Genomic DNA, 25,046 nt, shown 5'->3' on the forward strand with positions numbered 1-25,046 from the left:
AATTTTGGAACGCTTTTAACTTTAATGTTTGAGAATTAATTGTAATGTCTTTATATATTACAGATCTTATTTATTTTTTTAGAAGTGTATGCAGGTCAATTAAAATAAATGAAAACAATCTATACATATACAGTATATGTCCTTAATAGATGAAGTCTTGACAATGTTATCACAACAAAAGCATACATCCAAATTACAGTATGTGCAGCAATTATATTTACAGTATATGCCAAGTGGCTGCATCCTTGCCTACTGTATAATAAGAAATGTGTACTGTAATTATGTTGTAATATAAACTCCAGTTCTAAAGATCAAGGTTTTTGGAGCCAATTCAATTACTAAATCAATTGTATTTTGCAATAGTGTAAAGTTCTTTAATTCCATTTCAAATAAATGTGATATATCAAGTTAAGAATCATTATTATTATTCATCAGCAGTTAAACAGCAGGAGGAAAGTAACTTGTTTAGCTGAGTTTTGCTGTATTAAGTCAAAACACAAGGGGGTAGATATTTTAAAACTTCCAAAAATGTATTTATAGGATGTAATAGAGAAATGATAGCTGGAATCTGGTTGGTTGTTATCCACAAAAACTTTTCATTTTTGGAAGCATTTGTAAATCGACCCCAAGGAGCACACACTGAGGCAGATGCAGATTAAGGGCCTTATTCTAGTTCACTCTTTCTGCCAAAATCCTTCTTAGATCAACAAAACCATGTGCACTGCAGGGGGGCAGATGTTACTTGTGCAGAGAGTATTAGATTTGGGTGGGGTTTCATTTCAAAGTGAGATCTATAATGGAGTGTAAAAATAAAGCAGTCAGTATTTACCCTGCACAGAAACAAAATAACTCACCCAAATCTAATTCTCTTTGCACATTTTACATCTCCCCCCCTGCAGTGCACATGGTTTTGTCCATCTAAGAAGGATTTTGTCAAAAATAGTGAACTAGAATAAGTCCCTAAGTACTAGATGAGTTTGCAAAGTGTATCCTACACAGTTCTTTCTACAGAAAATATGCCTATCAACTTATATACAGAGGGCTTGGTTTTAGCCTGGATAAGAAGAAAGGGTCATTGTCAATTAGATTTCAGTGAGAGCATGTTCACCCTTATGTGTTTGTTTGTTAGATGATGTATTCTTTGCACTCGCTACAGGGCAGATACAAGCAGGACTGGTGGTAGGGTGTTTGGCGCCTTCCTGCAAACTATAAATTTGCATCCTTCCTCCCAAACTTTCTAAAAGGAGAGTGCGCACTGAAGGTGTACGCCACAAAAAGGGATGTGGCTCAAATTAAACCACAGAGTAGAACAATCATATTCTTATTACACTGTATGTATTGCCCCTGATTCATATTACACCACACATAAGAGCTCCTTAGTCATGTTATGCTACACAGTAGTATCCATTTTACAAGATATACAACAATGTAGTGCTCCTAACACACATTAAGCTACACAGTAGATTTATAATTGTTATGCCACACAGAAGTGCCCCTTATGCACTGCCTACAGGATTTCCCCTTACACATAATGCCCACAGTAATGCAGAGACAGAGGATAGTGCCAGCTATAGCTTACATTACCGTATAAAAAAAGTTATGGGCTTATTTCCGCAGAGCCGTGTAAGAGATCTGACATGGATCACTCCCAGCATGCTCCAAACCCGACAGTGTCACTCATGCACAGAGGGACTCCGGGTCACACACACACAGAAGTCCAGGCATTACAAAGAGCAGCTCTCATTGGGAGAGTTGCCCTCTGTGGAACTTGTTAGTACATATGCGATTAGTATAGGACGATCGGTGGCAATATGTACCACATATGGTTTGCACATACCGTCCAGGAAGTTGACAGAAGCAGGGTAGAAAAGTGCCTCTCCAGCCATATAAAACACTATAAAATTACTTTACAGATATTTGTCTGTACCCCAAAATAACTATTGCAGAAAAAAAAATTATAATATTTTTTAAACTATTAACAAAATGTGCAAAGAACAGGCATCTGAAACCATTAAAAAAAACAGACAGGCTTCTATATGGTCCTGTTATCTCAGTTGCCACTTTTTGGGGGTCCAGGATAATTTCACACTTTTCATGCACTTCTCTCAGGTTGCATTTTGGTGGCTTTGAAAAGTGCCTTTACTAAATCTAGCCCAAAGGCTCTTATTTCCCCAACAGAAAGATCTTCATTTCACATGTCCATGGAACTGGTTGAAAACTCACATCGGTAAAAGGTTTAATGGGGATGTAATTTATATTCATTTTATGCACACTAGTTTTAATGTAATAAACAACATTTTAATGTACATACTGTATGCCATGCATGAAATTAAGGCTGTCGAAAAGACATGAATGAAGGGAGTACTACTTTGCTAGAATGTGCTCTCCAACCTCGGACAGCAATCCTGCAATCTACACAGGGCATTTGAATATGAGCTATTGCACAATGTTATGTTAAAAAAATAAGCGCATTGATTCCTTATTCCAGTTCATACCTTAGTAAAATCACTTGAAAGAAATCCTTGCTGGAACCCAAAGACCATTGTTATAGGTATAAGGAGACATTGTCGTAAGTCCTTTAATTGAAGTATTGCGCCAAGTAATGTTTTGCAAACAGATGGCTGCACTTCATCTTTTTTCAGTTCATCTTTTAAATCAATCTGATCCAAGAAGATTACAACAAGAAGCACAGCAAGCACGCCACACCCTGTCAAACAGTTGAAGGAACATTTTATAGATTATTATTATCATTATTATTATTTACTTATATGGTGACACAAGGGATCCACAGCGCCCAATTACAGAGTACATACAGTAAATGAGTAAGCAAAACAGGAATCAGTGACTTACAGTTGATGACAACAGTAGACAAGTACAAGGTATGTAAACATAGCTGCATTAGCAGATCACACTGAAATACAGTAAGTATCAGGTTGGAAGAAAAGCGCAGGATTTGGCGCCATCGAACATAGTTTGAATAAGAGATATAAATGAGGGAGGAGGGCCCTTACTACATTCTACAGTGATCTGATAACAACCTGTGCAGAGTTATATTTATTGCCAGGGCCAGCAACAGAAATCTTGGGGCCCTGAACACTGATATCTCTGGGTCCCCCCGAATGCAGATTTTTATTACACTGCATATTGAATGTACTTTTTTATTATTAGAAATAAACAGATAATTAATATTTACTATGCAATATACTGTAATAGGGATGGGCAGATAATACACAAATTCCTTTGTATTATGCATCTTGTACTGATACATCTGGCAATAAACTGATGTGGCCTTACACTGGGCTATTAGGCCCATAAATTTGTTATTGTGCATGGGATGGGTTTGGGAGTGTGATTCCCCCTTTGTTGGTATGGCTGGTCTGCTCCAGGGTAGCACACCCTAACACTTTATTAACATTTATGTTTTTTCCCTATTGTATGTATTATTTTAATCACACCTTCACCTCCCTACATAGCACTTATGTGCTTCTTATTTAACACCTACTAACTTTCATTTGTGTGCTGCCCTGGAGTAGTCAGCCTGTGTCGGCATGTTGGGGGCCCACACCCCAGACCCATACCCAGTGTTAGGGACCCCCAGTGACAGAGACGCCTTGACGTACGGCCTGGGGGCTTAACCCTATATCTGCAGATATATGCAACCAAGATCTCTGTATTATCTGATTATTATATGTGTATTTCTCATTCAGTGTGCAATAGGGATACAAACTGTTTTTTTTCCTAACCAGATTTACCCCTCCCTGTTGGCACCTGAATGACAGACCTCTGATTGAGCAGCTTACCAATAAAAGTGTTGTGCAGTTGAGAGGCATAGATGGGTCAGCAATAGGAGGGATTGCTGACACCTGAGTGCCATTGGAGAAGCCAGGGGTATCTCCAGGTAAGCTGGCTCTCAGATGTTGTAAGCCATTATCATGTGGCCTTACACTGGGCTATTAGGCCCATAAATTTGTTATTGTGCATGGGATGGGTTTGGGAGTGTGATTCCCCCTTTGTTGGTATGGCTGGTCTGCTCCAGGGTAGCACACCCTAACACTTTATTAACATTTATGTTTTTTCCCTATTGTATGTATTATTTTAATCACACCTTCACCTCCCTACATAGCACTTATGTGCTTCTTATTTAACACCTACTAACTTTCATTTGTGTGCTGCCCTGGAAGTAGTCAGCCTGTGTCGGCATGTTGGGGGCCCACACCCCAGACCCATACCCAGTGTTAGGGACCCCCAGTGACAGAGACGCCTTGACATACGGCCTGGGGGCTTAACCCTATATCTGCAGATATATGCAACCAAGATCTCTCTATTATCTGATTATTATATGTATATTTCTCATTCAGTGTGCAATAGGGATACAAACTGTTTTTTTTTTCCTAACCAGATTTACCCCTCCCTGTTGGCACCTGAATGACAGACCTCTGATTGAGCAGCTTACCAATAAAAGTGTTTGGGAGGGCACAGCATTGTGTGTTGTTTGGTTTGTTGCGTTGCGTCACTAAACTCATTAGTATGGGTAGCCAGACAGGTGATTAGGTAGCCATGCTTACAGCCCCTATGTCTCTCAATGCCTTGTGGTCCCCTCTTCTGGTCAGGGCCCGGTACAAGTGTCCCCCTTGACCCCCCCCCCCCCCCTGTCGCCTGCCCTGTTTATTGCCCCTATGAATAAAACATAAATGAATATTGCCGGTGCATTTAACAAAACAATGCTCTTTTTCAGTATTATAAATACAGAGAAAGATGTTATTACAATTCTAAAGCTGGGTACACATATATACAATCCCTGTTTCTTGCAACCGTTCGGCCGACCTTACTCCCGTCGGACTGTCCACAAACAACAGCCGATCACGAGCGTACACACCTGTACAATTTTACTTGCGACGTCCGATGTACTCCCGTCCAAACAGTTGCAAGAAAAAGATTGTACCACCGTACACACTCTCCCGATTTGGGCTTTTGACACGATATATATAAACATAATTATCATAATGGGCTGGGTTAAGGGCATACCAAAATAAAGGGGTGTGATTACAGAACCTAAACAAAATATATAGGTGGACCACTATAAAGACGGGGTACGCGTCAGCCGGCAGGTTGACTAGGGACAGATACGGCAAAGTGACTGGGTAGTCACTTTCCGCATCTTTATAGCAGCCGGCAGGTTGACTAGGGACAGATACGGCAAAGTGATTAGGTAGTCACTTTCCGCATCTTTATAGCAGCCGGCAGGTCATAGACGCATCACAGAGTATGTGTTCCGTCTATGTGTTATCTATGGTCTTCTATGTGTTCCGTCTAGCATTTCAAAGGTGCTCTGTTCTGAACATGAATTTCCCAGACATGGTGCACATTATGTTACACATTACATTGCCACAGTGTAACATAATGTGCCCCATGTCTGGGAAATTCATGTTCAGAACAGAGCATCTTTGAAATGCTAGACGGAACAGATAGAAGACCATAGATAACACATAGACAGAACACATAGCCTCTGTGATGCGTCTCCTTTATATTGTGACTAGCGTCTATACTTTAACGGTAGCTGCTACGCTCACATTTAACCTACTTGATCCCCAGATGCTGCATCCACTGAACATGGTGTGGATTTATTACCACAACACAGAGGTGACTGACATTCTCTAGTTAAGGGATCACCTCAACTCGAAATGTTGGTTGCAGTATCTCAGTCATTACGGTGTCATCCCCCCATAAAAATCAGGGGTCAGAGACGCAGTGATAACAGTGTTTATTTAAGACACATTAGAGAACCATCACAGGATAATTAAGGTTAAGGTTTCTGTGAAGTCACATTAATCACTGTTAACCACCGTTAATTCATACAGTCCTTGCCGGCATTTCCCATTAACTTATTAGTCTCTGCTGAGACTGAAACATTGCCGGCAATTATACCTTGATTGTATTACTGCAACTGTTTCACTTTGTATGTTTCATACGTTGCTCTTATAAGCATTAAATTGAGACAAAGTATCAGATTGCAGAATAGTGTTAAACTGCGTTAATTGCTGCAGTATGATATTGTAAGTACTGTATATGGTAATAGACTGGGGGGAGTTACAAATAATGAACTACTGTACACTAGTTGCTGCAGTGTAGTATAATAAGCACATTGCATTCAGAACGCACAGTTCAATAAATCATGTGTGGAGGTGACAGGGTTAATGTAGTTTACGGAGCTGCGGCTTGCTGCTCATGATATATAAGTGCAGGCTGTCACAACAGAAAGGAATTTTAGCAGCACAAGCAGACAGGCAATAGCCCTTAAAAGGGCTAATTGTTATCAAGGCACAGTTGCTAACATTTCAATATACATTAGATAATGTGACACACACGGAGGACCAAACTGCTATAAAGACGGGTATGCGAGTATAGTCAGTTTGACTAGGGTGACTACCGCAAACTGACTATACCAGGGTGACTACCGCAAAATGACTAGGGTGACTACCGCAAACTGACTATACTCGCATACCCGTCTTTATAGCAGTTTGTCGCTCCATGTGTGTCACATTATCTAATGTATATTGAAATGTTAGCAACTGTGCCTTGATATCAATTAGCCCTTTTAAGGGCTATTGCCTGTCTGCTTGTGCTGCTCAAATTCCTTTCTGTTGTGACAGCCTGCACTTATATATCATGAGCAGCAAGCCGTGGCTCCGTAAACTACATTAACCCTGTCACCTCCACACATGATTTATTGAACTGTGCGTTCTGAATGCAATGTGCTTATTATACTACACTGCAGCAACTAGTGTACAGTAGTTCATTATTTGTAACTCCCCCCAGTCTATTACCATATACAGTACTTACAATATCATACTGCAGCAATTAACGCAGTTTAACACTATTCTGCAATCTGATACTTTGTCTCAATTTAATGCTTATAAGAGCAACGTATGAAACATACAAAGTGAAACAGTTGCAGTAATACAATCAAGGTATAATTGCCGGCTGACTGAAGATGCTTTCCCCCGTCTTTATAGCAGCCGGCAGCGTGACTAGGGACAGATACGGCGACCTGCTATAAAGATGGGGTGCATGTATATTATGATTATTTCTTTAAATATACATGGGGAGAGGTGAATGCTTCTTGTGCTGTAGGAGAGATGATGCAGCTATGGAACGCCCACATGGGCGTTCCAGCTTTGGCAGTATAGTCGCAAGGACAGCAGCATATCGGTCGAACGTGCGTACACACTGCACTTTTGTACCGATATGGGGCCGTCCTGTCGGATGAAAATTAAACAGCAAAGAACCGTCGACCGACCGAGTATGGACGGTCAAGACAGTTTTTTGCCGTTTATCGCTCGTACGGGACAGCATACACACATATACAATTGAACGGCCGTCTGACCCAGAACGGAAGAACGGCCCGACAATTGTATATATGTGTACCCAGCTTAACATTTAAAATTGATCAATTCCTGAGCTAGCAAGCTGGACACTGATCCTACTCAGATCACATCCTTAGATTGTTTTGCTAATCTTTAATTTTGGCCTTCAGTCCCAGACGCCAAAAGTTAGATCCCTTCAACTCAGAGCTGAGATAATTGCTTTTAGTAGACAGGGGACATAAAAGGAGGATAACCCGTTTAGTTACAACCAAACAAGTTGTGTAGAATAATCAAAAATTGATTATGACTACTTAGCATTATGACCATAGGCGTGCGCACGGGGGGTGCCGGGGGTGCACAGGCACCTCCTAATGACCTGACCAGTCAAGCCCTGCATTTTGTTTTTAATAGAGCCCGGAGCTCTGAAAGCACTTTCTCTGATGCCTCACACACCAGTCTGACCGCGCGCACAAGAAGTGCTAGCAAGAGCCGAGACAGGGGATCTCGGCTCCTGCAGCCTATTAGCGCTTCCTGTGCGCGGTCAGGTCCCCCGCCGGCTGCCGAGTCCCGCCTCTCCTGAGAGGCTGGAAGCCGCAACCCCCTCACAGTCCACGGCGCGCCGGGCCTGTGATCCGCAGTAGGGAATGGGATGGCTGCTGAACACGGAGGACGCGGTCCAGGGCACATGATAATGTCAGCAGCAGCGCTGAGTCTGTCTCCGCTCATGATTCAGCCTGCGGCTGCTAGCTAGCGCAGGTGACACATACAGAGGTCAGTGGTGTGGCATGGGTCCAAAGAGGGGGAGTGCACAAATGTCAGAGCCATGACATCTGACACACCAACCTGGCTGAGAAGCACATCTATTTAATAGATATTTAATAGATGTGCATTTCAGGCAGGCTGGAGTGACAGATGTCATGCAGGGGACACAGTGATATCAATTGGTGGGGGAGGAGGAGCATTTACCTGCAGTGTGTCATAACTCAGAGACTAGTACATTGTGTGTCCTCTGTATACACTGGGGCCCAGTGACCACACATATGTGCTATAGTGCCTATTTTACTTTAAGTTGCACACCAGGGACCCACTTTTACAAAATGAGTGTGTCATCTACAATGGCAGAGGAGAGAGGGAGACTTGAAGGGGTGTTGGGGAGCCCTGCGAACCAATGCTGGTAAAAGAAAGAGACCTGCCTCCTCTCCCTAACCTCTCCTCTTCCCCCTCTCACCACACATCACCTCATCCCCTTTTGCCCTGTCACCTCACCCCCTCTCACCCGTCATAATGCCCAACGTCAACTGACCCCCTCTCGCCCCGTCACCTCACACCTCACTACACTACCCCCATCACGGTGTGAGGCATCACAGTGTGAGGCACAATGTGTAATGGGCATCACAGTGTGGGGCACAACGTGTAATGGGCATCACGGTGTTTGGTATAATGTGTAATGGGCATTACGGTGTGCAGCATAACGTGTAATGGGCATTATGGCATGTGGTTTATTATGTAATGGCTGTGTAACGTGTAATAGTAATAGTTACGGTGTACATTTTTGGCATGCACTGTCCCTATTTTACTAAAAGTCGCCTTTGATAGACACGCCCAGTAGGCTGTGCTGGAAACGCCCAGTAGGTGGTGATGGACAAGCCCCTCCAATGGTGCACCCCCTAATAAAATGGGCTGCGCACACCTATGATTATGACTGACTATTCCAAATATGCAGGTAAGTCCCTGTGCAACTGGAATGGGGTCCATCAATTCTCTTGTGTATTATACAACAGATTGTTTTAGCCAATCTGAAGCTGGCAACCTTGATTTTGAGAAAACACACATGACCTTAGCCAAAGGACAGTTTCCAGCCCTCTAGTTGCTCAGCATTGGCCAGACTTCTTTAATTTCTTCTGAAATCCGAGTACAGTATTCCACACTATACCACTGTAATAACAACCCATACATGCGGTGGTGTAACTATAGAGGGTGCAGGGGATGTAGCTGTTATTGGGGATATCTGCTTGGTGGTCCCAAGGCAATTCCACTGCAACCTCTATTTTTTCCCATTTGTTTTATCATTAACTACTGCTGATGCCCAATGTTGGGGGCCTGGCAGTGTGCTTCCTAGGAGGAGGAGGGAGGTGCTCTATCCATTCATTTGTTTATGCCCACATATGGATCTGTGTGTCTCTCCATATAAGTCTGTTGGTCTGTCCATGCCCCCTCCCATCTTTTCCATTTATGCCCCCTCCTGTTTGTTCGTCTGTCCGCTTATACCCCCCATATGGTGCTCCATGTGTTCATTTGTCAGTCAATGGCACCATCCATCCATCCATGCCCTTCCTTGTTCATCTGACCCTCTATTACTCCCAGAACTATTGAGAGGGGTGGCAGAACGGGCACTTTTTAACCAGGTCTGCTGGAGGGGCCCGGGGCCCGCTCCCCCCCCCCCTTTTGCAGGGAGCCAGAATGTGTGGGGAGAGATGACAGACTCCAACCGCTGCACAGCGTCTCTCCCCAGCTCAGTACACACTGCTCAGTGCCGATTGCTGAGCTAGGGAGAGAGACAACTGCAGCAGCAGTCTTGTTGATTTTTTTCTGATGGGAACATGGCCATGCCCCCTCCGTAGGCCCCTCCTTAATTTACCAAGGCCCAGCCGAGCTGTTGACGCCCCTGATAACTCCCCCCGTCCTTTGCTGTAATCAAGTAGTGTCTATCCTGCTTGCTACTTATCCCTCTCTCCCTAACACACTCTCTTGCTCCTCTCTCACCTGAGACTGTCTCTTTTCCACTATTCCCTCTTTTCCCATTAAAACAGTTTCTCTACTCTTTCTTCCCCTCTCTAACTTGCTCCTTTATTTTTCTCACTCTATCTCATTCTCTCTCTCTCTCTCTCTCTCTCTCTCGTCTGGTTTTAATTATTTAGATTTTATTATTTTTATTCTAAGATTGGGCAACCTTTGGCTCTCATCTTTTGTGGATACACACATCCTTTATGCTTGAAATTTTACAGTAGTTCCACAAATGTTGGAGAGTCTGGGTGCTATAAACCTCAAAAGCGAGGGTAACTCTTCTGTTGGTTCCCCCTGTTGACTTGTTTGAGGATTGCTACAATCTTTGGGCCTATGTTTTTTAGCATGTTCTGGAGGAGGAATTCTAAATGCATGTGCAGTCCATTGGAAGTCCAGGAAAGAGAAAGCAGTAAGGTTCTATTGGCCTTATTCTAGTTCACTCTTTCTGACAAAATCCTTCTTAGCGATGGACCAAACCATGTGCACTGCAGGTGGGGCAGATGTTACTTTTGCAGAGAGAATTAGATTTGGGTGGGGTTTTACTTCAAAGTGAGATCTATATTGCAGTGTAAAAATAAAGCAGCCAGAAACAAAATAACTCACCCACATCTAATTGTCTTTGCACATTTAGGGGGACATTTACCAATATGAAAATCCTAGTTTTTCGTATTGGTATTTCCCCTACGGCTGCATACGACTGTTTCAGTCGTATGCAAAGTCGTGTTCCGGAGGGGAAATTACAAAGCAGTCATATACGACTGCTTTGTAACCCTCCGATGGTGTAACAATTCGTATTAGCTGGCCATATATACGGCTGCTAATACTAATTATTTGTAGCAGTCTGCACGGATCAGTCAGATCCGTACAGGCTGCAAGGTGTAAAAAAATTTGTAAAAAATAAATAAATGAAAAAAAAAAAAACGGCTTGGGGTCCCCCCCACAGCCGAAACCAGCACCAGGCTGACGGAGCCTGGAGCCGATTATTAAAAATCAGGGAACCCGACAAATAGGGGTTCCCTGATTTTTAACAACCAGCCCCAGGCTCCTGCTCTGGGGCTGGTTCCCAAAATACGGGGGACAAAATGACTGGGGGTCCCCCGTATTTTAAGAACCAGCCCCAGGCAAAACCAGCCAGCAGGGTAATGCCACAGCCGGGGGGAGACTTTTTATGCAAGTCCCCCCAGCCAAAGCATTCATCCCTACCGACCAGTCAGCCTGGCCAGGGGCCCTGGGGGAGTGGGGACCCCCCCCAATGAAGGGGTCCCCCCCCTCCAGGACTTACCTGACCAGGCTGAAGCCTGGTACTGTCCCCGATGCCCCTGGGCGGTGGGCATCGGGCTGATTATGGTGTAAAAAAAAAAGGATAAAACTATTGTTTTTTACTGTGGCACTACAAGTGCCAGCAAGCCTCCCCAGCAAGCTGGGACTTGGAGAACCACAAGTCCCAGCCTGCTGGGCATTAAAGGGCCCGCTGGCACTTGTAGTTCCACAGTTAAAAAAATAGTACACAAAACACACTGACACACATTTTAAATAAAAGTTTAATACACACATCACAAACACACTGATACTTACCTATCTTGATCCCGTCGGTTTAATACACACATCACAAACACACTGATACTTACCTATCTTGATCCCGTCGCTGGTTCCGGTGTCGGCGGCTCCAGTGTCGGCGGCTCCGGGTCGGCGGCTCCGGGGTCGGCGTCCTGTCTGAAGAAAATCCATGTTGGACCTGTGGAAGTAAATCCTACTCACCAGGTCCTCCATGGATGGTCTTCTGTCTTCTCTCTTCTTTTCCAGGACTTATTTATTTATCTTCTGTCTTCTTCTTTCTTTACGCTGCCGGCAGCTCCCGGGACTTTCAGAGCTGGAGAGATGTTGCCTCCTCGACGTCTGGACTAAGAATGAATTCTAGCCAATCAGGAGCCTCCTAGTGGCCAATCAGGAGCCAGTAAAGTCGGCTCCTGATTGGCTAGAATTCATTCTTAGTCTAGACGTCGAGGAGGCAACATCTCTCCAGCTCTGAAAGTCCCGGCAGCAGCGTAAAGAAAGAAGAAGACAGAAGATAAAGAAATAAGTCCTGGAAAAGAAGAGAGAAGACAGAAGACCATCCATGGAGGACCTGGTGAGTAGGATTTACTTCCACAGGTCCAACATGGATTTTCTTCAGACAGGATGCTGACCCCGGAGCCGCCGACCCGGAGCCGCCGACACTGGAGCCGCCAACACCGGAGCCGCTGACACCGGAGCCAGCGACCTACCGACGGGATCAAGATAGGTAAGTATCAGTGTGTTTGTGATGTGTGTATTAAACTTTTATTTAAAATGTGTGTCAGTGTGTTTTGTGTACTATTTTTTTAACTGTGGAACTACAAGTGCCAGCGGGCCCTTTAATGCCCAGCAGGCTGGGACTTGTGGTTCTCCAAGTCCCAGCTTGCTGGGGAGGCTTGCTGGCACTTGTAGTGCCACAGTAAAAAACAATAGTTTTATCCTTTTTTTTTACACCATAATCAGCCTGATGCCCACCGCCCAGGGGCATCGGGGACAGTACCAGGCTTCAGCCTGGTCAGGTAAGTCCTGGAGGGGGGGGAACCCTTCATTGGGGGGGTCCCCACTCCCCCAGGGCCCCTGGCCAGGCTGACTGGTCGGTAGGGATGAATGCTTTGGCCGGGGGGACTTGCATAAAAAGTCTCCCCCCGGCAGTGGCATTACTCTGCTGGCTGGTTTTGCCTGGGGCTGGTTCTTAAAATACGGGGGACCCCCAGTCATTTTGTCCCCCGTATTTTGGGAACCAGCCCCAGAGCAGGAGCCTGGGGCTGGTTGTTAAAAATCAGGGAACCCCTATTTGTCGGGTTCCCTGATTTTGAATTACCGGCTCCAGGCTCCGTCAGCCTGGTGCTGGTTTCGGCTGTGGGGGGGACCCCACGCCGTTTTTTAATTTATTTTTTAATTTTTATTTATTTTTACACCGCAGCCTGCACGGATCTGACTGATCCGTGCAGGCTTTAAGCAAATACGACAGGAAAATGGTGTTCTATTTTTCTGCCGTATTTTTGTGGACAAAAGCAGCCGTATTTTCTATACGGCTGCTTAGTAAATCAGGAACCACCATTCTTTTGAATGGTGATTCCTGTCGTATCCTATCGATGGTGTAGACATTCGTATTTGTAAATACAAATACGAATGTTCCATCTTTAGGACTACGAATTGTTGTATTTTCGGGATAGAAAATCCCGAAAATACAAATTCGTAAAAAAAAAGGTGTATTTCTCCCTACGAATACACCTTTTTTCTACGAATCCATATTAGTAAATTTCCCCCTTAACATCTGCCCCCCTGCAGTGCACATGGTTTTGTCCATCTAAGAAGGATTTTTTCAGAAAGAATGAACTAGAATAAGGTCCTATGTAACAATGGATTCTAAGTGGTGCTTGGCATTGAAGCAGCCATTTTCAGGCTGCAGATGAATTGAGATGTGTTGTTCTTGCATAGTGTGTGAGTGCAGTTGGAAAAGAAAGGAGATGCTTTGGTGGAGAAATGTGGAGATGCCCACATGCATTCTGCTTAGTAACAGCAGAAGGGGAGGCTAACACTGCTAACAGCGGTGTTAGGGCATAAACTTGTGCACAAAAAGACCCAAAGACAACCAAGGTATGCCAACTAGAGATGAGCGGGTCCGGATCCCGAGATCCGCCAGATCCGAATCTCGGGATCCGGTTCAGGATCCGAGACGGCTCGGAAGTTCCCGCCTCAATTCCGGACCGAAAACGAGGCAAAACGTCATCATCGCGCTGTCGGATTCTCGCGGGATCTTATAAAAGACGCACGCGCGCCCCGCCATCTTCACTCCAATCTTGGAGAGGAAAGAGGGTGGTTGGGAAGCTCCGTGTGCCCTGTGCTGTGCTCCGTGCCATGCTGTGCTGTGCTCCGTGACCTGCCCTGTGCCCTTACTGCCCTGTGCACTGTGTTGTAGACTTGTATTGACTGAGAGTCAGTGACTGTTTATAGGCCTGAGCCCTGTAGTGTGATTTAACTAACTAGGTGCTGCAGTGCTCACACGCAGGGGCTGCAGTGTCCACTGTCCAGGGGCTGTCCTGTGGCCCATGCCCTGTTGTGATTTATTTAGCCCTAAGCCCTGTGTTGTGATTTATTTAGTCCTGAGCCCTGTGTTGTGTGATTTAACTAACTCAGTGCTGCAGTGCTCACACGCAGGGGCTGCAGTGCTGCTGAGTAGTACACTGTGTACAGGGGCTGCAGTAATACAAGGTGCTGTGTCCAGTGTGATGGCCTATATCCATTGTCCAGTGTCACGAGTCACGACATATATCCTGTGTCCAGTGTGACGACATATATCCTGTGTCCAGTGTGATGACATATATCCCGTGTCCAGTGTGACGACATATGTCCAGTGTCCAGTGTGACAGATATATCCATTGTACAGTGTGACGACATATATCCTGTGTCCAGTGTGACGACATATATCCAGTGTCCAGTGTGACATCTAACCATTGTGTGACAGCTTATATACAGTGTCCAGCGTGACATATATCCATTGTCCAGTGTGACGACATATATCCTGTGTCCAGCGTGACATATATCCATTGTCCAGTGTGACGACATATATCCTGTGTCCAGCGTGACATATATCCATTGTCCAGTGTGACGACATATATCCAGTGTCCAGTGTGACTACATATATCCAGTGTCCAGTGTGATGACATATATCCAGTGTCCAGTGTGACATATATCCTGTGTCCAGTGTGACGACATATATCCTGTGTCCAGTGTGACTACATACATCCAGTGTCCAGTGTGACGACATATATCCAGTGTGACGACATATATCCAGTGTGACAACATATACCCAGTGTCCAGTGTGACGACATATATCCAGTGTCCAGTGTGACATATATCCATTGTCCAGTGTGACGACATATATCTGTGTCCAGTGTGACGACTTATATCCAGTGTCCAGTGTGACATATATCCTGTGTCCAGTGTGACGACATATATCCTGTGTCCAGTGTGACATCTAACCATTGTGTGACAGCATATATCCTGTGTCCAGCGTGACATATATCCATTGTCCAGTGTGACGACATATAGCCTGTGTCCAGTGTGACAGATATGTCCATTGTCCAGTGTGACAGATATATCCATTGTCCAGTGTGACGACTTATATCCAGTGTCCAGTGTGACATATATCCTGTGTCCAGTGTGACGACATATATTCTGTGTCCAGTGTGACGACATATATCCAGTGTCCAGTGTGATATCTAACCATTGTGTGACGGCATATATCCTGTGTCCAGCGTGACATATATCCATTGTCCAGTGTGACGACATATAGCCTGTGTCCAGTGTGACGACATATATCCAGTGTCCAGTGTGACATATACTGTGTCCAGTGTGACGACATATATCCTGTGTCCAGTGTGACGACATATATCCAGTGTCCAGTGTGACGACATATATCCAGTGTCCAGTGTGACGACATATATCCTGTGTCCAGTGTGACGACATATATCCAGTGTCCAGTGTGACATATATTCATTGTCCAGTGTGACTACATATATCCAGTGTCCAGTGTGACATGTAACCATTGTGTGACGGCATATATCCTGTGTCCAGCGTGACATATATCCATTGTCCAGTGTGACGACATATATCCTGTGTCCAGTGTGACGACATATATCCAGTGTCCAGTGTGACATATATCTAGTGTCCAGTGTGACGACATATATCCTGTGTCCAGTGTGACGACATATATCCAGTGTCCAGTGTGACATGTAACCATTGTGTGACGGCATATATCCAGTGTCCAGCATGACATATATCCTGTGTCCAGTGTGACGACATATATCCTGTGTCCAGTGTGACTACATATATCCAGTGTCCAGTGTGACATCTAACCATTGTGTGACAGCATATATCCTGTGTCCAGGAGTGACGTATATCCATTGTCCAGTGTGACGACATACAGCCTGTGTCCAGTGTGATGACATATATCCAGTGTCCAGTGTGACATATCCTGTGTCCAGTGTGACGACATATATCCTGTGTCCAGTGTGATGACATATATCCAGTGTCCAGTGTGACATATATCCTGTGTCCAGTGCGAAGACATATATTCAGTGTCCAGTGTGACATATATCCATTGTCCAGTGTGACTACATATATCCAGTGTCCAGTGTGACATGTAACCATTGTGTGACGGCATATATCCTGTGTCCAGCCTGACATATATGCATTGTCCAGTGTGACGACATATATCCTGTGTCCAGTGTGACGACATATATCCAGTGTCCAGTGTGACATATATCCTGTGTCCAGTGTGACTACATATATCCAGTGTCCAGTGTGACATGTAACCATTGTGTGATGGCATATATCCAGTGTCTAGCGTGACATATATCCTGTGTCCAGTGTGACGACATATATCCTGTGTCCAGTGTGACTACATATATCCAGTGTCCAGTGTGACATCTAACCATTGTGTGATGGCATATATCCTGTGTCCAGCGTGACATATATCCATTGTCCAGTGTGACGACATATAGCCTGTGTCCAGTGTGACGACTTATATCCAGTGTCCAGTGTGACGAAATATTTCTAGTGTCCAGTGTGACGACATATATCCAGTGTCCAGTGTGACGACATATATCCAGTGTCCAGTGTGACGGCATATATATCTAGTGTCCAGTGTGACGGACTATATCCAGTGTCCAGTGTGACGCCATATATCCAGTGTCCAGTGTAACAGGCTGTGTCCAGTGTAAAGAATAAGAAAAATAAATAAAAGTATTAAAATAAAAACAAATTTTTGGAGGATGATGGAGGAGAAGTTAGTGGGAGATCAGCAACCTGATAGAAGTACTGAAGCTGCTACCACCAGTCAGATTCATGAAGGCAAGGTCGATGGTCAAAGGCCTAGAGGCCATGTAAAAGCAAAGCAGAAATCTCATTTTACAATGGTCCATAAAAAAAAAAAGTCATGTGCGGAGAAAAATAAAATTGGCAATATGCCGTTCACCACACGTAGTGGGAAGGAAAGGCTACGGCCTTGGCCTTTGTTTCTGACTGATGGTACAGCGTCTCAGAAGAATGATGGTAGCCCTTCTGCTACTACAAAAAAAGAATGAAAGTTTTTAAGACAAAGGCGAGTTCACAAGTGTCACAATTAGAAGAGAGTCTAAGTGTGTCCGCGGATGCCATATGTGAGCCGGACCTTTCAAATACTGTTCATGAAGAGGAGGTTCATTCCACCATTTGCGTGCCCTCTGCAAGTGTGTGCAAGAGCATCCCCAGTCAAGATGCTGACCTGGTTATTGAGGATGCTTCTGAGGAATTGGATGAGGATGTGGATTCTGTTGGTGAAGCTGGCACACAGAGGGATGCGGATGATGACGATGTTGAGGATGATGTTGTTTGTTTTAAGGCACCGACGGAGACAGTTGTTGTCCGGGGTATGGAAAAGCCGGTACTTGTGTAGTTTCACGGCGCCAGCATGGCGCTGTGCTACTTCCGGGTTCTACGCTCGCCACAAACTATGTTAAAAAAAGTAACTTAACTCCATGCCAACATGGATAGTTCATACCCCCACTATCCATGTTGGCATGGAGTTGATTTTAAATAGCGTGGCGAGCGTAGCGAGCCACCGAGCCCGCAGCGTGGCCGAGCGAAGCGAGCCCCGCAAGGGGACTCAGACGCACGGCGCCATACTGGCGCCGTGAAACTACACATGTACCGAAAAGCCCATTGTCATGCCAGGGCAAAAGACCAAAAAATCCACCTCGTATGTATGGAATTATTTCTACCCAATTCCGGACAACAACTGTCAAGCCGTGTGTAGCGTTTGTAAAGCTATTGTAAGTAGAGGTAAGGACGTGCAGCACCTTGGGACCTCCTCACTGTTACGTCATTTTCAGCGCATCCATCAGATGTTTTTGTCAAAAGAAACTGTGAACAAACATGTAGCAGCCTGCCCAGCGTCACCGTCTTGCTCCCCTTTCTCTGTTAAATCCAAGGGCCTGCAATCTCCTCAAACACCTGCATCATCCACATCCTCAGAGATTATGGGATTGGGAAGTAGTCCTGCACACAATGGGCCTTATTTTGGTTCATTCTTTCTCACAAAATCCTTCTTAGATGGGCAAAACCATGTGCACTGCAGGTGGGGCAGATGTAACATGTGCAGTGCACATGGTTTTGTCCATCTAAGAAGGATTTTGTCAGAAAGAATGAACCAAAATAAGGCCCAATGTCATGATCCTGACTGAATCCTCTCCTATCCTGGATTCCTCAGAAGCATCCTTAACAGCTACACCTGTTGCTTCTGATGCTGGTGCTGCTGCTTCCAGGAAGGGGACAGGAATGCTAGTCCTGATCACTTAGCCAAGCAACTGACTGTGTGTAAATCCTTTGCAAGGGGGATGAAGTATGCCAGCAGTCACCCCGTTGCACAGCGTATTACTGACGCCATAACAACTATGTTGGTAATAGACGTGCGTCCAGTATCCGGAATTAATTCGGTGGGTTTTACCCAGTTGCTAGAGATCCTGTGTCCCCGTTACCAAATTCCATCTAGGTTCCACTTCTCCAGGAAGGCAATACCCAGACTGTACACGGACATTAAAAAAAGTGTTGTTACTGTCCTTAAAAATGCCTCTGTACCCACTGTCCACTTAACCACGGATATGTGGACAAGCGGAACAGGGCAAACAAAAGACTAAATGTCTGTGACTGCTCACTGGGTGGATGTATTGCCTTCAGCAGCAGCACCAACTGCAGCAACAGCAACATCATCTCACCATTGTTATTCAGAGGCAGGCTACACTGTGTATCACCAGTTTCGGTAAAAGGCACACAGCGGAAAACCTCCTACTATCAACTATCACTATCAACGCCAACCCGAAGCGTGGCGAGCGCGGCGAGCCCGCGAGGGGCGTTGGTACGCGTCCTCCGACCTTCTCATACCCCCACTATCCACGTCGGCGTGTAGTTGACTTTATATAGTGTGGCGAGCGCAGCGAGCCACCGATCCCGAAGTGTGGCGAGGGGACGTGGATACCTTCACAGCTATACGCGTCCCCTCGCGGGCTTCACAGGTATCCGCGTCCCCTTGCGGGGCTCGCTGTGCTCGCCACGTTTCGGGTTCGGTGGCTAGCTGCGCTCGCCACACTATATAAAATCAACTCCACGCCGACGTGGATAGTGGGGGTATGAAGAGGTCGGAGGACATGTACCGCCGCCCCTCGCGGGCTCGCTGCGCTCGCCACGCTTTGGGTTGGCGTTGATAGTGGGGTGGCGTTAACAATGGGGGGCATTTAGCCATTAGGGTGGGTATACAATAAAAAATGGGGTCTGGGGGGCCATTTCACATATGAAACATGCATCTGGGTGCCTTTACATATTAAAATCGCGGCAAATTGCATCGCATGCAATCTGATTGTATGCGATGCGATTTGACGCGATTTTTAGGTGCGATGAAGAAAATCGGGTGCCCAGATAAGTCACAAGTACCGAAATGGCCTTTTAGAGTATATATTTTTATTTTTTTGCCTTTTTTGCATGCATGCAAGTTATTGTTTTATGTTTTTGTGAATTGTGATATATGTTATGTGTATTGCTTATTAAATTATTTTAGTGTAAAGAAGGCGCCCACTGGTTTTCCTTTTTGTAAAGCTTCTCTTGTAGGGGGCGGCAACCCTCCACTAGAGGGCAGCATTCTGTACAACACACAGCACACTTGCCCCTAGCGCTCAAAAAAACCTTGTCCACAGACTTGGTGACGGCATGTATCCTGTGCTACAGCGGGGAGTGAGTAATGTGGAGGTGAGTGGTCCAGGCCAGGGGGTGAGAGGTGTAAGTGCGTGTGTGTGTTTGTGTGTAGGGGCACCACTATCAATCACATCGTATGAACTTACGCCACAGGCAAGAGTCTGTCTACCGATATACAAACTGCTTCTGTTATCACTGTTGCCTGTGTTCACTGCATCTCAAATATCAGTTTTGCTTGTCGTTTCATTGAGGTTTACTGCAAGAGTTTATCATTAAATCTTCTAAACCTCACTCAACTCTCCTCTGTTAATCTTGTACTTTAGTATATGAGAAAGCACTACAGTACATCCTGTCTCCTCCCTGCCAGTACCACAAAAAACCCAAAGTGTGAAAATAGTGAGTTGCATATGTGGTTGACTGAGAAGGTTTTGACAAACAATTTTTTTTTTTATTGATATGTAGTATTGGACATGAGTACCAGTTTTTCTAAATATTATGGAACTCATGGAACAGATTATAGTTGACTACAGCTCCCATTGTCAAGCCACAATTTTGCTTTGGCCTACTAGTCTGCAAATAATGTAAGGAATTAGTAGAAGTCTAATAGTGTCAATCAGTGTTTGTTATGTCCACTGCATAAAACCTAGGTGAAATTTGATAAATTCTGCTCTAAAATAAGGGATTTCAAATGTCTTCTTCCTCCAAAGGTTATGGGAAAATACCTTACCTACAAAGTCATGCAAGATTAAAGTTATCCAACTAGTGATGTGGGTGGGTTGTTCAGTATTACCCAGCTTGGCATTGTACTAAGTGATTTTAAAGAACATCACACGTCCACAAGTGCACTTTACATTGTCTAAGAACATCACAATTTCACAGAACTGCTTCATGCAACACCGCTGCACACACTACCCACCAGGGTCGGACTGGCTCACAGAGGTACATGGTAAACCCACACTGGGCCCTACTGCCTGGGGCCCCACTTGCAGTTTCAGGACATCAATACGATTACGAATTGCCGTATTTTCGGGATAGTAAATGTCAAAAATAAGTGTATTTCTGGATACAAATACACCTATTTTTTTACAAATTTCCTTTAGTAAATTTCCCCTCTAGTGTATGTTACTAGTGACTGTTGGTTAGGCAGGGGTTCCCAATCTTTTTTGAATCACGACACCCTAAAGTATCAGAATTGTTTTACGGCACCCCTAGGTCCCCAAAAAATGTAGACAAAAATGTTAAAATAACTAGATTGTGTTTATATGTGATCCTGAGGTTCAGCTATGTGGTAAATGGCAGGATATGCTTTTGTTTGTACACATATTTTATGATTGGCAGCCACCAGCCCTGGTTTTGTCCATAAATAATTGACCATAAATAATTTGAATTGGTCCAGGACCACCAACCCGTGGCACCCCTGCAAGTGACCTGAGGCACCCCAGGGAGCCACTGCACACAGTTTAGGAACCACTGTGTTTAGCCCCTCAACTTGGACCATCCTTGTGGCCTAACATGCTTTTACTTTAAGTCCAGGATGAGCATGCAAATAAGGATAAATCCATTCAAATAGTATCATGCATTTTAGGCCTTACAATAGACCAAAACATACAGAAATTGGAGCCTTTTCAAAATCTTAAATGTTTTCTACAGTATTTATGCTTGTATGTTATACTGTATGATGTAAGTTGAAATCAATGCTAGTCACGTACGCTCCCTCTATGCTCATATACACGGACCTCCATGCATGCTCGCTACAGTCTCCTTTACTATGCCTGCTTCTTCCACCTCCTCATATGCTCCTCCCCCTCTTTTCCCCTGTCTTCCCTTATCTTTCTTCCCTCCTACACCAATGTTAGAAATGTACAGTTCAGTTCCCCAGCCATCAGAACCTACCTGAATTTTGTGGATCTGAAATGAACCATAGATTTTACATCTGAATTTTGGATGTTGGAATGGTTTTGGATTGCAACATTTATATGATTTTAGGAGGTTTAATTTTTTCCTTAAAAAGAAAAATCCAGCCCCAAAACACTTGAAGGGAGTTTTGCAAAACCAAAACATGAGAACGAATCCAGATGGCATCCTCCCTCCTCCATCTTGCTCAAATGTGTAGTCAGCAGACAGCACATACATGGCAGCATTGTGGAGGAACTAAATGATGGGAGGAGTCTAAAATAACAGAAAATTCAACAGATTTTTCAGACTCCTTAATTCACGGACTGAGATGAGAAAAGTCATCTGTCTGATAGTCAGCAACATGGAGTCGTGACCCCATGCTGAGAAGGTTGGGACCCACTTTGGGGTCAGGACCCACAGTTTGAGAACTGCTGCTCTAGAGCATACCTACCTTCACAAATGCAGCTTGTGTGGCTTGCAAAGGCACATACAGTATGAAGATATAACAAAAAGATGGAAGAAATGCCTGAATTCTGAGGCATGCACATTCTTATACAGCATCATCATTATAATTTATTTATTTTTTTAAATAAGAAAAGCTTTGAGTGGCTATGAAAACATTACTAATAGTCCCTCTATAATGTAGTGAATTACAAGCAAATATTTGAGCATGGAGGCTGTAAAATTTGAATTAGAATTTAGAGATTAAGCTGTACAAATGAAAAGGTCAAATAAAGATTAGATAACAATAATTTGACAATGTTTACCACATCTACATGTGCCGATAATACACAAGTCAACAATATTCTTCTCTCCATACAAAACAGATCTAAGGAGATTATTATAAATTCAGTTTACAGCAATCTGGGGGCCCGTACTGCACCTATTATATAGATGCCCATGCCATCAACAAAAAGTTCTCTACTTTTCTGCTGTTCCTGTCAAACACTGGAAGGATCCTGACTGAACTTAGAGGTTAATGTATTTCTGCTACTTTCAACCACTGATACCCAGGGGATCAATCCATGACATATATTACATGTATGATTACATCAGGATTGTCTACCCTCCCGGATTGGCCAGGACCCTCTTCCCTGATGTTTAAATCCTGAGGACATCATTTTAGCCCCACCCCCTCGTCGGAGACCCACAAATCCCGGTATTTGGTGGATTAGGGCGGGGCTTGATGACACTGATATCAGGCCCTGTCTTGCCGCAAAGTGTATATCTCAGTAACAGTGACAGACCCAGTGAAATGGCAGCACAACCTACTACACTGCCAAAACAAATAAATTCAATCAATCAAGGTCCACACAAGCATTAGGTCAGCAATGGGAAGGTTGGACAGTCAAAAGGTCGACATGGGTTTTTAATGTATTTTGTCCTGAATGTTGACATAGTTGACATTGACACCGTATATGTGTACCCCTCTCATGTCTTGCTGCACTCGGCACACTATTATATTCTCTAACCATTCCACAGTGGATGGTAGAGTATGAGATACTGCCTGTCAGCACGTCGGCTCAATTTTTTTTAAAATCATGTCATTTACAGTCCTATTGACGACCTAATGCTCGAACCGACCTTCCGACCTTGTCGAACTTAGCCATGTTGAAATATTTCAGGTGTTGACCTAAGCCCTGTCAACCTTCAGTGGTCAACCTAATCAGTGGCGGCTTGTACCTTATGGCAGGAGGGAGGCTGCCACTGGCCATGATGCAGACTCCTCCCATGCCACAGCCACTGCCGCTCTTCCCAAGCCCCACCACGCTGCGTTCACGGTGCCTGTACTATGATGACAGGTGCCAGGACTGGCGCATGCACAGTACAAACCTCTGTACTTGGCATGTGCCCAGCTTCCATTTGCTGCTTTGGCAACAGCCCATAGAAGGGGAATCATGGCCATAGAGCCTGTATAATACAGATGACAGGCACCAGGACTCACGCGTGTGCAGTACTGACGTACAGTAGGTATTGCACATGCGTAATTCCCAGGTTTTAGGGGCTTATGCTTGGCAGCCGTAGAGAGGTGCCCCGGAAAGAGGGGACACCTCCCACTGGGACTGCCATGTTGACCGGGCTTCACTAGGAAGTCACTGCCAGTCACAGTAAAGCCAGTGCAGTCTCACTGACTGCATCTGGCTTCACTACAGTGGCGGTTTTTACCTGGGGGGCTGCAGCCCTGCAGCCCATAGTTTTAAACCGCCACTGGACCTAATGTATGTCAATCTTCATAGGGTCGACCTAGTGACCTTATCCTTACTTTGTATTCTTGTTTTTGTGCACTGCTCCGCAAAGCTGCACTCAACAAGGATGCTCTCACTCTTCCCAAATCTTCCCATTGACTGGTGAAAACTTCTGCAAGAATAACAACCTAAATGGGTAAGAAAAGAATGCAAACAAATGCCACACATAACAAAACATGCCCAGAAGCTGAATCTCCCTGGTGACAGGTTACCACAGAAAACCTATTTGTAAAGAAATGTTTACAATCAGCCTCTATAACCTAATACTGTGCTTTCACATGTCTTTGAATTATTGAGTGGACTCAAAGAAAAAAAAAGGGAAGTAACGCTGGGTATGATTCATTGTTGGAGGCTAAGCAGTATCAGGGCTCATGTGTAGTGAAAGCTCTGTGGCTCCAGTTACAATGCCAGGCTGCTGGTGATTGGGGCAGTAACAGCACACATTTTTCTTGCAGCCTTCAGAGGTGCGACAAATAAAAATGTTGAAAATCTAGTTTGTGCATTCAAAGCACGCAAGCCCAGATTTTTGAACAATCAAACGGGAACTTTTAGCCAATTTTATGCCCAACATGGGGAGAGCGTATGAGCATAACTAGAAGTTTGGGAACTTGTGTAATATCTGGGCGCCCGATTTTTTCATTGCATGCCACTTAAGGCATCCGATGAGAAGCGGTGGGACCCGATTTTCGGGCCTTTTAGACGTTCTTTGTACAATGTAAAAATCGGTCACATTGCATGCCATTACAATGGCATGCGATGCGACCGACCCGATATTTACATTGTACCCAATGTTAAATGGCCCCCCAGACCCGATTTTTAATTGTATACCCACCATGATGGTTAATTATTAGGTAAAATGCCCCCCCCCCATTGTTAACGCAACAACACGATAAACGCCAACCTGAAGCGTGGCGAGCGCAGCGAGCCCTCGAGGGGCGGCGGTACGCGTCCTCAGACCTTTTCATACCCCCAC

General features: G+C 44.7%; 1 protein-coding gene across 3 annotated transcripts in view; it reads right to left on the reverse strand.

The window, feature by feature from the left end:
• The window catches only part of LOC146063690 (protein unc-93 homolog A-like), a 93,895-nt gene that overhangs the window by 6,049 nt on the left and 62,800 nt on the right, over window positions 1-25,046 (reverse strand). For all 3 annotated transcript variants that reach the window (XM_083176299.1, XM_083176298.1, XM_083176300.1), the window contains one exon: window positions 2,496-2,707. In XM_083176299.1, coding sequence (XP_083032425.1) covers window positions 2,496-2,707 — 212 coding nt within the window. The remainder of the gene's footprint in view (window positions 1-2,495; window positions 2,708-25,046) is intronic.

Source organism: Crinia signifera, chromosome 3 (genome assembly GCF_055691185.1).
Source record: "Crinia signifera chromosome 3, ASM5569118v1, whole genome shotgun sequence".
NCBI lineage: Eukaryota > Metazoa > Chordata > Amphibia > Anura > Myobatrachidae > Crinia > Crinia signifera.